The sequence below is a fragment of the Ursus arctos genome, unplaced genomic scaffold (genome assembly GCF_023065955.2).
Source record: "Ursus arctos isolate Adak ecotype North America unplaced genomic scaffold, UrsArc2.0 scaffold_2, whole genome shotgun sequence".
NCBI classification, from domain to species: Eukaryota; Metazoa; Chordata; class Mammalia; order Carnivora; family Ursidae; genus Ursus; species Ursus arctos.
The window spans coordinates 52,296,252-52,312,898 of record NW_026622874.1 but is presented as its reverse complement, the minus strand read 5'-3'; the positions used below and the strand labels follow the sequence as shown (position 1 = coordinate 52,312,898).

The following is a 16,647-nucleotide window of genomic DNA, read 5'->3' as shown; positions in this document are numbered from 1 at the left end:
CTATATACCCTTATGATCGGTACCTCATATCTGTGTTTAGCATGTAATTCCCCTCCTTCCCTCAGCTTAAACCCTCCCCATCTCTAGCACTCAGCATAAGCCGCATCTCCTCCCGAAATCACATTTCCTAAGTTGGGCCTTAATGATCTCTCGTTTGTGAACTGCTGTTGCAGTTATGAACTCAGTGCACACAGTTTAGCAGTTGTTTAATCTGCATTGGTTTCATATTTTTTAAGTTTGCAATATATTAGCTAGCAGGGTGGGTTGGTTTTTTGTTTTTGTTTTTTAAGATTTTATTTATTTATTTATTTATTTATTTATTTATTTATTTATCCCGTCTGAGTGGGGAGCCTGATGCAGGGCTCAGTCCCAGGACCCTGAGATCATGACCTGAGCCAAAGGCAGCTGCTTAACCGACTGAGCCACGCAAACACCCCCAGCAGAGTTCGTATTATGCAGTTCTTTAGAATCTTCTACAGCAGCTAGCCCTGTGCTGGGCGTGTACATTAGGTGTTCAGTGTCTCTTCTCTTTCAGTGGATTCCTGACCCACTTACTATCGCGTGTTTGGTTTTTTTAAGAAGAAAGGTAGAATTTAATGGCAATAATGGTATCATCGTTGTTATTATTATTATTCCTTAGGGACTGAGCTTGGTGCATGTAACAAGATGCCCAAATAATGGAGGCTTGAACAAGAAAGCGTTTTGTTTTGGTTTTTCCCTCGTGTTATGGAAAGGTTTTTGATGGCTTCATTATCCAGATAAAGGATGGCAGGATGGAAACCTTTGATTCTTGTGATCTTTCACTCCTACTCAAAAAAATGGATGTTGTTGCCTACATCCCAGGCAACCTAAAGTACAAAGAAGGGCACAAGGCTCATGCCCACTAAGTAAATCCCACTGAAAGAACTTTCCTTAGAAGCCCCACCGGTGATTGCATGTGCTTCTGACTGGCCAGAACTTGCTTCACTTGGCCACCGCTGGCTGGCCGATTGATTGCATTGCGCAGCCAGAGTTAAGCTAGATATTAACTTCTTTCCACTTCAAGCAGTTCTACTGATAAGCATCCCCAAAATATGGAGAGTTTTCCTGTGTGGTTTTTTGCTTGAAATATGTGTTGGCCGAAAGATATCAAAAGTTAAAGTTATTATTTGGGATTTGCATTGCGAATCAAGAAAAAGGATAGTATGTACTATACTAAGATTATACAGTTATTGATTAACTAATATTTGATTTCTTTTTAATTAACTCATTCACTCATTTATGCCTTAAGGAATAGTTTGCATAATTTATACCTTAAGAGTTAGTTTGCATATGTTTATACTTGCTGTCTCTTTCCCTCTCAAGTCACTGTTATGTGCTTTTTCTTTTAAGTTATAGAAAGATTTTAGTGCAATTTACAGTAATAATAATCAGGTCTCGAAATACATTATGGAAGATTGAGTGTTTGCCTGCATGTTTGCTTCAGGAGAACAGCTTATAGAATATATTATCATAAGTGTTTTATTTGCTAAATATAAACCATATTAAGATAATCAGTTTTAAAATGTGGAGATTCTCAGCATTTTTCTTATAAATTACTATCAATTTATCCTTGAGGTTCTTAGAAACAGTCTTTTAAACATCAAAACCAGCTGTAATTTTTTTCTCTTAATGTAAATTAAGATACAACATCACTGTCAACTTAAGGTAGAAAGAAATTGATTAGTTTATAAAAAACATTTTGAAAAAGAAAAATAATACACAATTCAAAAAGGCATATGCACAACTATTAATATTGTGATAAATTATCAAATAATGCAGAAAAAGAGCTATTTTAGCTACTGAAATGTTGATCATAAGTAGCTTATAACTAAGCACTTGAACATTTCCCTAGTCTGCTTATATTCTTAAGGTAAATTTTTTAATGTACATGATAGAATTTTCATCCAAAAAGCCATCTTAATAATTTTTTATGTTATCAGTTGTGTTTGCTGAATATCATAATTATCTTTACTATTGTGATACCCCCTGACCTCCTCTAACTACAAAAAAAAATTAATTTCACATGTACCAAGCTTTTCGGTATGTTGTAATTTTCATTAGGAATGAGAACTATTGAGTCTCCTTTTTGTTTTTTAAGTTCTATCCTTCATATAATAGACTCTGTATAAGCTAAGCTCCAAAGAGAAAACACTTTCTAGCTTCTATTTTCTGTATATGTGACTCCTTTTTTTTTTTAACTTTTGTAGAATAGTGGGAGAAAAGAGGGGAGACTTCAAAGCACCCATTAGAATTTTTATTTATTGTCTGAAATTCCTTTAAACAGTTGAACATTACTTTTAAAGGCATTTCGAATGTCCAGAGAGATAAAAGGATTTTTATAAACAAATTCCCTGGCAGGAGCTACGTTACGTGCTATATATTTCAGGCTGATAATAAGGGCTTACTGTGGGTCAGTGTGTCATATCCCAGCGGTGTCTAGTGAGATGGAGGGTTATCCCATATGTCAGCTAGCTAACCCTGTGAACAATTTTGAGAAGGCGAGATAATGGGACTGAATTCTGAAATGAGGGTTGAAATATACTGAAATATTGTCACATGTGAGAACAATAACTTTTTTAAAATAAATGTAGTCACCTTTTGACATCATTAGGCATATTTGATAATAATGTTTAATGGGGTATATTTTAAGTGGATAGGTTGGGTGGAGTATGAAGTGAATCATATATAACTGTATGTTTAAAGAGATAAATAAAAAATCATAAATTCTGCCATGCACAGGAGATTTTTATTAATAGAAATCTACTGAGCAAAACTGGAAACTTTTTTTTTTCTTTTCTTTTATGATTACTGAATTAACAGTTCTTGATACTAGTAAGGTTCAACTTCTTGATTGCAATTTTAAGTTTTGAATATAAAATTACTTCTACCCAAACATAGGTGCAATAATACAGAAATCCTTAAAATTGCTTTGCTTTACTACATTTCCAGGACAGTATCTTCATAAACCATTCCATAAAGTGTGTTAATCCTTTTTTTAAATCTAATTCTTTAAAGGATTTTTTATTCATTCTTTCTTTGTATTTCCCTGCAAAATCGGTAACCAAACCTAAATATACATTTAATTTTGAGAAAAAGTTTGTGCACATATGCAGGTGTGTGTAATGAATCTCAAGACAATATTTACTTTTAAATGTAGATATGATTGCTTGATATGAATTGAATACGATAATCCACGTACAGTCGTGGCATATAAATTACAATTTTAGAAGCTGTATAGATACTGAGTATAATCTAAGTATGTTGAATTGGGATGACATTATAAAGTTATTTTTTACATCATCCTATGTACATTCTGTTTATTATTTGGCCTTTGCTTTTATAAAAGGCAGGTCTTCATGCACATTGGATTTTGTAGAAATATATGTGGGCATATCCTTATTTTTTGTAGCCCCTAACATTGCAAGCATCGTAAATGAGTGATTTAGGAAGCCTTTGGTCAGCCAGCAGAGGCCACTCACAGCTTGCTGGACGGCAAAGTGAAACTCCTTCTTTAATCACTATTTGCCATCATTCCGAGCTGGTTAATTTTTAGTTTCTTACTCAAAAAAAAATTATTATCATGGAGCAGTATGAAAAGAAGTTGTTACTGTATTTGTTTTTTAATTATGTAGTGATTAATCTTTTCCATTAAAGCATTTAGATCATTCATTATTAGTGTATTCCAGAAATGAGAATTTATGCACTTAATAATTAGAGGTATCATTTTCTAATAGGCCAGTCATTCTAAATTCTTAATTATTCATGCTGACTTATTTTAACTAGGGAAAAAACTGCGTAAGGATTTAAAATAATTACGTTGTTTAGTTTTAGATGAAAACCATAACAATTGCCAATGTTGTCACATATCTACATATATGTACACATACATATTTCTAAACCTGCATCATTTAGTATAATCCGCATTTTGACGATTCTTTTAGAGAAATGTATGTGCTATGTCACCTGAACATTTGCGGAGCTTACTTCCAGGTTACCCGAAGTCTGGCTTCATTCACCTCTTCTGGTTGATTCTGGCAGCCAAAAGGTTAGCATCTTCCCTTTGACACAGACGGAGTCCTGCTAGGAAGGCTAATCTGCAATTGAAAGGCAAGCCTTGTGCTCCTCTCTGCTGTGTTTCCTGTGATTTTTTTGATTCTTTTAAAACCTTTCTGGTTTGAAGGTGTAATCACACATTTACATTGATACCTGCTTCTGAAGGGAAAAAAAAAAAAATAGTCCACATTCTCGAATTTTCCATATTTTTATCATGGAATGCTTACCCCTCTCTAGCACAGTTTAAAATTTTTTACTCCTTTGGCTCTACTACTCCTAGTAGTAGAGCTGTTTCTTATTCCCGTTAGTCTCCATAGCACGTGCTAACAGTCTTGTTCGGGCCGCTGTGCTCATCCTTACCTATATCTCAAATAGCCCCATAGGTAACCCTGAGTTACAAGTGAGAACCAGAGTATCATCCTTGGATGTCTAAGTCTAGGCTGAAGGTTTTCCAAGAGTATATTCTAGATTCGGGTAAGCATCTCTTGCAGCAAATCCCCCAAATACAAAAAACGCTTGTTTGGGTGTATTTTCTCCTTTGTGTAGCCCCGTAGGGGAAAAAGTAGTAGGTTGTGAATAGGACAATTTAGGTTCAGATCTGGCTCTGTTTAGTCTTTGTGATCTGGGGCATGTGCCCTCGTCTGGTATTTGAGAATAATGCTTACTCACTCCATCCACCTTGCCTGTGAAAACACCTTACAAGCAGGCAAGACTATAAAGTTTAGGAGAGTTATTATCATGAATAATAGTAATAATATTTCTACCAATTGTATTAACTCTTTGATGTGTCATGGTGGTCATTATCACACTTCCTTTGTTCATTTATTCATGTTCACATCCTTCCGAGAAGGATTAAAAAATCACTAAAAATATAATGGAACAATACCCTGAGAGCCAGGTAAAATCATCAGATCCGTGCACTGTGTTATATCCACTACAACATAATTTAGCTAACGTGAGGGCTGTGCGTAGTAGATAACCCGTAGATCCTGCTAAGAGGGTCCCCCCTTAAAAGTCTCCCGGTGTGAGATCTGCTGCTAAGAGCAAGATTGTTGGTGAATACTGGTAAATTTTAAAATGGAAACCTGACATATCTTTCTGTAATGTTACTGCATTTTATAAAATTCTAAAGGCATTTTCTTAGTTGGAGAATCAGGTAATAGTGTACAAGGTTCGTCATGTAGAACAACAGTTTTCGAAATCTCAGGTAATTCAGCTGCCCTTGGAAATGGATCGTATTCCTCCTGAGTATTCCTTCTAGGGGGACAGTGTCTGAAGCCAGAACTCCTGCAAGGTAGAGATTTACAGTGACCTCTCCCTCCTACCCCACACATTCCCAGGCACACATCAGGCGTTCTGCGTGTACCTACTATTTTTCAGCTTCGTGTAGGCAGTAAAGAGAATTTTTGCTGGTCTGCTGTATATATATACACATATTACTTTTTAGGAATCTAGGCAAATGAAGGTAAAATATGAATTAGCACATGAATTCTTTGCTGATTTATTTTGGAATGAAAGGGGTTCCTTAAACTCAGGATTTTATCGCGACATCCAAAAGATTACTCAGTGTGACGGTGTAACTAAAATCACCCAACGGAAGGGAACTCTATTCCACTTATTATATGGTAAATATAAGCCTAATTTTATATACATGGTAGGTAAATATTTGTTGAATTGGATTAAGTAGAGCAGTTTTGGGTTTCGAACATGGGGAGTTCAGCAGAAAGTTCACACTGGAAAGTAAGGATCGGCTTAGAGAGGGCTTTCAATGCATTTCTCATTAGTTTTAATTTTACTTTCAGCATAGAGCTATGGATGGCTCTGGAATGAGAAAACTGACATGTGAAAAGCAGCGATTTAGAAAGTTGAATTTGGCAAGTTGGTAAGATGGATTGGAGCAGGGAGAGATAATTGCATACACCTCCCTTCTCACAGGTGATTTTTCCCCCTTATTCCTCTTAAATCAGATAACTACTTCGTTTCCCTTTAATCTTATAAATGATATCCACTTATGCTACCTGAATTGTCATTTTTTTGTATTGCTTTAAACGTCATTCTAAAGTAATTTTTATTTTTTTGTACGTTGTTTTAAAAGTAATTCTAGTGTTATCTTCTTGAATGTTTTCCATCCCCAAATAGATTGTGCCTTTTGTGAATTGTGACCATTCTGTAATATTATATATGAGAATATATGACACAATGAAATATCTTATTCATTCTCCACCTATCTTGTAACAGAACTTTTTAGAACACCAATATAAAACTCATTTGAAATACTTATGGAGAATCTTTGTGTTTATTTTTCTGTAGGGCATTAAAAGATGGAAATTTTATACATTTGTTTTAATAGCTATTAGTTCAAGTCAGTTACTGCAAATCTTTGATATTATTTTCTTATGATTGATTTTTAATGAAGGTAAATGTAATAAATTCCCTTCCATCTCTTTGCTCTCCTCCCCTTACTTCCTACCCCCAGGGTTTCAAGTCCTATTTTTAAGCCTGGTTTTATTGAGTTGTTTTCCTTAATATCTGTCACATGTATTTGACTGACACATTTGTTGAATGGACCGGGGGGGCCTTCATGCAGAGCCTGCTAAACTTCAAGGGCTTGTTTCTTTCTTCTGAGAAGCTGAGTCAAATTAATACTGGTCCTTGGAGAAGCAGAAAACTTCTGGGTCTTGACACACTGGCAGGAAGGCTCATGCAATGTCTCCCTGTAGCCCGGAGGCCGGGCGGATTTGATTGACCAGTCCTCACAAAATTGAAAGGCCTTCTTTCGAATGGCAGCCTGCCACCCTCAGTATTTGTCAGTGTGGGCACTGAAGCAGAATAGCATTTGGAAAGCAAATAAAATGTAATTGTACATAAGAGCGAGGTTGCAGGAGAATGACTATATTCGAGGGAGAGAAGAAAGAATAATGGCTTCTTGTACTTATATGGGGACATAACACTTCATTCATTTACAGAAGGAACCTTAATCCTTGAAAATAGGAGTAGAATCTCATCCGTATTGAACAAGCTTTTCATTAATCCTCTAAAACCGTTGTGTCTCAGATATGTTTACCTGATTTGGGAAGTAATTTTTTCAATTCTGTAATTGTAGAAGAATGGGACGGGATGTAGTGGCTTTGGTGACAATAAAATGACAATGAGATGGACAACCAAGTGTTTTGTTTATTTTTTGAGGAAAGTTATGAAATGGGTGTCAATAAATCAGTGATAGAATAAGAAATTGTCCTAATGTATCTAATGAAATGGAGAGAATAGATCTTTTGTCATTGATGTCGTTTAGCGGAATGTCCCATATATTCTTCCCTGCTGACCTTCTGAACTTGACAGTGGCACTGACTTGTACAATGGTTACTCACTTTTCTTCTATCACTACGACATTCGTATTTTCTGAGGTTGATCACTTGATTGTAAACAACAGCAAGAACTAAGACCCGCCTGATCTTTTAGCTTCAGTTTGTTTTGCAATCCACAAAGGCCAGAAGTTGGCAAATGCTTTGTTATCTAGAGACCACCCATTCCTTTCTAGGTTGCGATATCTCTTTTTTTAATTTACTAATTTGAAGACTAAACGTAGGTAATGAGAAGAAATGTACCTACTTTATTGAGGACCGTAGTCACTAGTGATGTAGGAACATTTCAAAATGACTTGTCAGAATTCTGGGCGGATCGTGTGATGTCTAAAATTGTCATCAGTAAATATCGGCTAATTACATAAATGTCTCCAGAGTCTTAACAAATAGCGAGAGCTGGATTGTGGAGATAATGTTTCTCACGAAAAACAGAATACCTGTTCCCTATCTTATCTTGTGCAGTAAAATCTGCTTTTTCTAACAAATAAACTTTACTCTCTGAATGTTTTATTGGGTATTTTAAAGAGATGATGTTTTCAAATGTGTTCTTTCTTTCTAAGACATTCCTGAAATAACTGGAAGCCATATTTTTTGGAAAATACAATAATCACCATACTTGTTTACTAGAAATTATTACTTGGATGTGATGTGTAAAACGGCTTCATTTACTTTTATAAAGATGATTATCTCACCCTAAATTGTAAATTTTTAGAAAGAATTTTGTAACAGTGTTTCTTGATATTTTACAGTACTTTGAATTATCTACTAATAATCGATGCTTCCACGTTTAAAATACTGGAACTTGAGGGCCGAATTCTATATTAAGATCTTATTCTCAGATTTTCAGTATGGAGTGTCTGGTCACAAAGTCACAAAAGGTTCCCAGAGTAAAAGCATTTTGCTCCTGAGTCAGACCAGTGACATGAACCCTGAGAAGCATGTGTAGACCTCAGCTTTGCATAATTTCATTTAAAAATAATCCTAAATTATGGCTGTTGGCATATCTTCAAAAAATAAAACAAAACTTGACTTGAAATAACAGTAAAGGGTATTCAGCCCTATTTTTTTTAAAAAAGGGCCACATATTATGTAAATATATAAAGTCATTTAAATAGCTACCTTTGATCCTGTAAATCTTTTGTGAGTTATTTGCAGCAATTGAATTGAGCTTATCGTTTATACATATAGGATTTCTGAGAAATACACAGTATGATTATTTCTGACTAGATTGAAAGCTTACATTTGTATTGTGGGATAAATTAGTTCGAAATTCTGTTTTATTGTAGTCAGTTGCATTGTTTTCATCAGGCAATTTATCATATGGGTGTATGTGAAATTTCTTCATTTATTAAATTTCAGATTATGTATTTCAAGCCAGAGCAAGACTTAAACATTTTTCCATAAGTATAGCTTCAGGTAAACAAGCAATTTTAGCCCTGAAAATAGCTTCTGCTTCTGTCAACACGTTGTTTATTCTTTCTCTGAGATAAAAAGTTCAGTTTTCTGATATTTGTACCAAGATAAAGTCAGTAAACAAGATTAATATAGTGTGGAAAAGGTTGTCAGCAGCCCTGGCAAAGGAAATAAGTTGCCTGTACATAGAACATACTGTAAACTGAATAAAAGTGTCAGGTCCACCATGAGATAACGTGATCATGAACGTCTAACAAAGCATGACATAGGCACAGTCGGCTTTTCTCATAGCCACAGTGTAGAAAATGGATTACCGTATTCCTGGGATGCCCACTGGAATAGCATGAAAACCTCATTTTGAGATGAATGCAGGATGTAGTCCTGGAGTTGAGCCACATGTTTACCTGTGGTGCTCCAACCGTAGGGTTATTAATGTCATCATCTGTGCACATTTGCAATATTTGCATTTCTTGGAATTTCAGAGCGTGTGCTGGCATCCTTGGGACTCAAGTGATAAAGGAATAAATAGTTTTTTGCAAATGTTAGGGTTTTTTTCGGAGGCATTTTTCTGCCTCATCGTGCTTTTTTTGTGATTGTATACTTCAAGTGGCACTTTTATCATTGTGGAGGTTTTTTTTTAATTATTATTTTATTACGGCGGAGCATAACTTAGGACCTTTTGTCATAAGATATGTCCTGTTGACCGTGATTGTAGTAGATTCATTCTTGCATGGTGCTGCTCACATTCCCTTTTGAGAACCCACCATAGAATAGAATTCTATTCTAAAAAATTCACAAATTTTTTTTAATGAAAGTAGCTTTTATTATGAAAAAAATTTTGAACCTTCAATTCTTTAGCAGATTTTTAATTTTATCTAGAATTAGAGGCATAAAATATTGTTCTTTTAGGTGAAATTACATTTTGTTCTGTATGAATACACAGATTATTCCTGACTTTATGGGAAAACTATGAAAAGGACTCGTGACTCCTTCCTTGACTTCGGTTTTGGTACACATTGACGAAATGCACGCTATAAAACATGTTACTTATATTTAGGAATTAACTTTGGTTGATTGGTTTTTGGAAATATCACTTGCTCAACACTAATTAAGTGAGCCTCCTTTTTTTTCACATATGATTAAATATATGCAGAGTTGAGCAATATTTGGAAACAAGAGTAGGTGGTCTAATTCTTCTTTTTTTTTTTTTAAGGATTTTATTTATTTATTTGACAGAGAGAGACAGTGAGAGAGGGAACACAAGCAGGGGGTAGCTAGAGAAGGAGAAACAGGCTCCCTGCTCAGCAGGGCTCAATCCCAGGACCCTGGGATCATGACCCGAGCTGAAGGCAGACGCTTAACAACTGAGCCACCCAGGTGCCTCAGGTGGTCTAATTCTTAAGAAACATTTTTTTTTTTTAATTATAAAGGTACTTTTAAAACAGTCTTAAAAGTCTAGCAGAGGAACTACACTAAAACCAAAACAAGAGGCCATTCTTACCAGGAAGGAAATTACCCTTTTCGTCCATGCAGTGTTGTTCAGCTTTTGAGAATTAATATTTTATTCTCCATCTTAGATTGGAAGCCCTCAAATGGAAATGTCCTTGTTATTCACAGTTGTTTGGTTTTTTGTTGTTGTTGTTTTTTTAGAAACTCATCTGTGACCTTTTTTGATTCAACTCTCCTTTCAGGTGAGCGCCCCTGGTCCTGTCAGTAACAAGAGGATGGTTCACTTTTCCCCAGATTCTCATCACCATGAGTGAGTACACCCTGATTCAGAGGCTCTTGTTGGGGTAGTCTGCGTCGCTCTTACAGGAAATTGAGAGCTGTTGCTAGTAAAGGTAGTTTAATTTTGCACCTTTCTTAAGAAAGAGTAAATACCTTATGCCATTGACAGTAGTACAAGAATCATTTCAACCCAGGGCAGAAATGTAAATAAAGGTTGTTGAATACAGTCGTTCTTTTATTTGTGATAGAATTTTAATTTCTACATTTTCATTCCATTAAGTAGCAAAGCTCTCCTCCTACTTGTCCTTCCTCTCTCTCTTCCTCGCCACTCTTTCTAAAGCACTAAAGTGCATAGGAAGTGACTGTTGAACTCAGTACTTCTCTGCTCTCTGCTTTTGTCCAGCATGAGTTGTGAAGGAACCAGAATGTATTTTCATTTAACAATGGAAAGGAGAGTCTGATTTACTAAATAATTCTAAAAATTAAGCAATCGAGCTTAAACTTTGGTGAATTATTGGGTGAATCTCTAGGTGATAGTTCTATTTCTAAGTATATCTTTATTAGGAGAACTTGAAAACATATTTTGAGTCAATACCGTGTCTCCTGTGAAGGTGGTTGAACTTGGAAAAGGCCGTAAAATGGGGAAAGACATGAATTAATGATTGAATGAAATTTTTCTGGCAAGCAGTCCTATTAGGACCCATTAGATCCTAGCTTTTAAATCCATTCCTTAACCAATGTAAAACAAATCATTGTTCATCTGTAGCTTATTTTAGATAGATTATTAATATAAATATAATGTATATAATATAAAATAGTATTTATCAGATTATTCTTTTCTGTAGAACTTATTTTATAGATTACAGTATCATAATCCTCCCTTTTATTAATAGTTTATTTCATTCATTTTTATTATCCTATAAGACCTTTTCTCTATTGTTTCTCAAACAGAAAAGAGTGAAGCTTTATTAACTCAGACTGGCAACCAAAAGACTTGTATATTTTCTTCTTAATTTTTTGCTCTGATGTGAATCAAGACCTCTAGCAAGTAGATATAGAGCTGTTTTCAAACCAAAAATTGCATTTGGTAATGATTGTAAATGCTCTGAGGGCAGACAGATCTCTTTACTACTACTGTAGTCCTGTGCTAACAGTGCCCAGTGGACAGTGAATAGTTTATTGGGTGAATGAAAACATGAAAGTATGAATTTAAAATGGGACAAATTGGATACTGTCAACTGAGTATTACTTCTCAAATTAGCAGGTATGACCCTCATTGTATTCTCCTGATGTCCCTCCCACACCAGTCTTCCAGTGGTTCTTGATCAGTTAAGTAAGATTCTCTGGGGTTGGAACTCAGATGTCAATATTTTTAGAGTTTTCTTGGTTACCCCAATGTGTTTGATTACCATTCTGTCCACAGTCAATACTAAAATGGAGTCATTTTACTACCTCACACCCTACATGCTGCCAGTCCAGTCTAGTCTCTTCAGTAGCTCATGCTGACCCCATCTTTTCCACTTCCTGCCTCATTATTTTAGAAAAGTTCTGTTACCTTTTTTATTACTATAGGATCCTAGTGAAGCTTTCTGTCTCTGTTTTCTTTTTTTCTTTTTAAATAAAGATTTATATTTATCTGACAGAGAGAGAGCACAAGCAGGGGGCATGGCAGGCAGAGGGACAGGGAGAAGCAGGCTCCCCGCAGAGCAAGGTGAGCCCAGTGCAGGACTTGATCATGACCCAAGCCGAAGGCAGTCAGTTAACCAACTGAGCCACCCAGGCTCCCTCTGTCTCTGTTTTCTCACTAATTGAGTACATACTACTTACTTCTACTACTTAAGTTCAGTTCCAGTTCTTTTATTCCCCTACTTATAAACCAGCAGTATCGCCTCTTGACAGTGGAGAAGCCGTGTTGGCATATTATTAAACACTGTCCACACTCTGGCTCCTGTTACCATTCCACCTTACTATTATCTCTCCCTCATAGATAATGGTCCAGCTCTCTGGTCTTCCTCTTTCCTGAATATGACTTCTACTTCACTGTCCCCTTTAGCCTGGGATTTTGCTTTTGCAAATATTTGGGAAAATATCTATTTGGGTCCTTTGCCCATTTTTGATTGGATTATTAGATTTTTGCTAGTGAGTTGTACAAGTATCCTGTATATTTTGGATATTAGCCCCTTATCAGATATGTGGTTTGCAAATATTTTCTTCCATTCCATAGGTTGCCTTTTTATCTTGTCGGTGGTTTCCTTTGCTGTGCAGAAACTTTATTTAGATGTAGTCCCACTTGTTTATTTTTGCCTTTGTTGCCTTTGGTGTCAAATCCCAAAAAATCATTGCCAGGATCAATATCAAGAAGCTTACTTCCTGTTTTGTTTTAGAGGTCTCAGGATTTCAGATCTTGTGTTCAACTCTTTGATCCATTTTAGGTTGAGATTCGTGTATGGTATACAAAGATAGGGCTCCAGTTTCATTCTTTTGCAAGTTGGCTGTTCAGTTTTCCCAAACGATTTATTGGACAAACTATCCTTCCCCAATGTATATTCTTGACTCTGTCAAAATTACCTGACTATATATGCATGGGTTTATTTGTGGGCTCTCTATTCTGTTCCATTGATTTTTGTGTCTATTGTTATCAGTTTCATACTGTTTTGATGACTATGCCTTTGTAATATAGTTTGAAACCAGGAAGTGTAATTCGCCTAGCTTTATTCCTTATCTACACTGCTTTGGTTATGTGGGGTCTTTTGTAGCTCCATACAAATTTTAAGACTGTTTTTCTATTTATGTGAAAACTGCCATTGGAATTTTTATAATGATTACATTGAATCTGTGGATTCCTTTGGGTAGTGTGGACATGTTAGCAATATTAATTTTTCCAGTCCATGAACATAAAAGATTTCTCCATTTATTTGTGTCCTTTTCCATTTCTTTCATTAATATTTTATAGTTTTCGGTGTACAGATGATTTACCTCCTTCATTAAATGTATTTCTAAGTATTTTATTATTTTCGATGCTATTATATATGGGATTGTTTTCATAATTTCTCTTTCTAACAGTTTGTTATAGAAACAACTGATGTATGTATCTTGATTTTGTATTCTGCAGCTTTGCTTGTTTTGTTTATTAGTTCTAACAGCTTTTTGGTAGAGTTTTTAGGGTTTTCTATTTATATATCAAGTCATTTGCAAGCAGATATAATTTTAATTTTTCCTCTCTGATTTGGGTGCCTTTTTTTTTCTTGCCTACTTGCTTAGGATAGGACTTTCAATATTAGGTTGAACTGAAGTGGGGAGAGGGGGCATCCTTGTCTTGTTCCCCATCTTGGAGGAAAAGCTTTCAGTTTCTCACCGTTGAGTATGATGCTAGCTGTGGGCTTGTCATATATATGGCCTTTGCTATGCTGAGGTACATTCCTTCTATAACCAGTTTGTTCAGAGTTTTTATCATGAAAGGATGTTGAATTTTGTCAGATGCTTTTTCTGCATCCATTGTGATGATCATATGATTTTTATCTTCTTTTTGTTAATTTGATATGTCACATTTATTGATTTGCAGATGTTAAACCATTATTGCATCCCTGGAGTAAATTCTTAATCATTATGTGTGATCCTTTCAGTGATTTTGGTTTGCTAGTATTTTGTTGAAGATTTTTGCATCTATACTCATCAGGGATATTGGCCTATAATTTTCTTGTAGTGTCCTTATTTGGCTTTGGTATCAGAATATAATGCTAATCTCACAATGCTACAGTGTGGAAGTGTTCCCTCCTTTTTATTTCTTGGAAGATTTGAGAAGGATATTGTATTAATTCTTTTTTATTTATTTTTAACTTTATTTTTTTTAAACGATTTTATTTATTTATTTATTTGACAGAGAGAGAGACAGCCAGCGAGAGAGGGAACACAAGGAGGGGGAGTGGAAGAGGAAGAAGCAGGCTCCCAGCGGAGCAGGGAGCCCAATGCGGGGCTCAATCCCAGGACCCTGGGGTCATAACCCAAGCCGAAGGCAGATGCTTAATGACTGAGCTACCCAGGCACCGCTATTTTTAACTTTAAAAATTGTGTTTGCTTAGAAGCATTAGACTATCAAACAAGCTGCAATATTATTTCTTTTTCTTTCTCTTTTTTTTTTTCCTTAGCAATTATGGAGTGGTGTTGAGTTTTATCTTATATTAGCTGCCTCAGAGACAAGGGAAGATGGAGAATGGCACCATTCCCGTATATAACTAAGTGGTGTGCACCAACAAGAACCTGCCCGAAATTCCCTAAATTTCTGTGCCAATTTACAACCCCCATACTGTACCAGGCAAGGTTAGTGGCTATTGAAAATACCACCAGGACAAGGCTATCGAAGGATACATTTGGTAGTATGTTAACTATACAAAAAAAGACACTATACAGTTTAAAACCATAACTCATACAACCTTACATTTCAATTTTTTTTCTTTAAAAGGAATGAGATGCGTAGAAAGGGCTTAAATGCTTTATAGACAAGAAAAAAACAAACATGTGCTAGAATCAACTTATTCATCATCGTCTTCTTTCTCTTCATTCTCTTCATCTTCCTCCACTTCCATCTTTTTCATTCGTTTTTCAGCCTGGACGACTCCCTTTTTTGCCTCAGCAGCCTCTCCCGTAGCTCGGTTTGCAGCAGTCTCCTTGTGGTACTTCTCTTCAGCTTAGCAGCCTTCTCTTCATAACGCTGCTTGTCATCTGCTGCAGAGTTATTCCACTTCTCGCCCCGTTTCTTTACAACATCACCGCTGGATAGGCTGGGATGCTGATTTGGGGGTGATACTCAGAACAAAACAAGAAAAACGCCACAAGAGTCCTCTCAGGTGCATTGTGATCCTTGAACTTCTTTTGGTTTCCCCTTTAGAAGGGGTGTAAGTTTTCATTTTTCTTTCATCATGGGCTTTGTCCACCTCTGCCGTGTCTTCAATTTTTTTCTTTTTTTCTTTTTTTTAAGATTTTATTTATTTATTTGACAGAGACAGCCAGCGAGAGAGGGAACACAAGCAGGGGAGTGGGAGAGGAAGAAGCAGGCTCCTAGCCGAGGAGCCCGATGTGGGACTCCATCTCGGAAAGCCGGGACCACGCCCTGAGCCGAAGGCAGACGCTTAACGACTGCGCCACCCAGGCGCCCCTCTTTCTCAGTCCCTTGACACTGAAGTCATGACCTGAGCCACAACCAGGAGTTGGATGCTTAACTGACGGAGCCACCCTGGTTCCCCAATAATTTTTTTTTTTCATTTTAAGAGACATGGTCTTCTACCTCTCTGAACACTTCTTAGAAAGCTATGACAAGTCAACTGAAGCATCTGGATGCTTCTTCTTGTGCTCCCCCTGGAAAGTTTGCATAAGGAATGCATGTGATGAAATTTTGCCCCTCGGCTTCTTGGGATCTTCCTTGCCCATGTTTACTTATTTTTCGTCAGTGACGCACAGAGGCAGCCATGCCTGTCTGGCTCTCACTTGCCTCAGAGCTGTCTTTGTGGAGGTCCGGGTACTACAATGGCTGTCTGTTAATTCTTCTTTACATGTTTGGTAGGATTCACCAGGAAAGTCATACGGTCCTGAACTTTTCTTTGTTGGAAGGCTTTTGATTACTGCTTCCATCTCCTTACTAGAAATTGGGCTGTTCAGATTTTCTAATTATTATTTGAAATTGACTGTGTATTTCTAGGAATTTATCCATTTCTATATTATCTAATATGTTGGCATGCAATTGTTTACAGTGGTTTCCTATGATCCTTTGTATTTCTGTGTTACCAGTTGTAATGTCTTCTCTTCATTTCTGTTTTTGAGTTTTCTCTCTTTTTTCTTAGTCTAGCTAAAGCTTTGTTCTATCGTTACAAAAGCTAGCTTTTAGTATCATTCATCAGCCCTATTGTCTTTTCTATCTCATTTGTTTCTACTCTAATCTTTGGCATTTCCTTCTTTCTGCTAGGTTTGGGCTTTGTTTCTTTTTCTATTTATAGTTCCTTGAGGTGTAAAGTTGTTTATTTGAGACCTTTTTTTTTCCGTAATATCCTAATATAGGCTTTTATCACTGTAAACTTCC

The 16,647-nt window shown here is 36.2% G+C and overlaps 1 protein-coding gene and 1 pseudogene across 1 annotated transcript in view; one reads left to right on the top strand and one right to left on the bottom strand.

Moving 5' to 3' along the window:
* GPATCH2 (G-patch domain containing 2) overlaps positions 1-11,568 on the top strand; it is a 104,717-nt gene extending 93,149 nt beyond the window's left edge. Inside the window, exon 6 of the mRNA XM_026517321.4 lies at positions 10,541-11,568. Within this exon, the coding sequence (XP_026373106.2) occupies positions 10,541-10,612 (72 nt within the window). The 3' untranslated portion in view covers positions 10,613-11,568. The remainder of the gene's footprint in view (positions 1-10,540) is intronic.
* A 3,538-nt stretch (positions 11,569-15,106) lies between these two features.
* On the bottom strand, positions 15,107-16,202 carry LOC113268757 (high mobility group protein B1-like; annotated as a pseudogene).
* Positions 16,203-16,647: the final 445 nt, after the last annotated feature.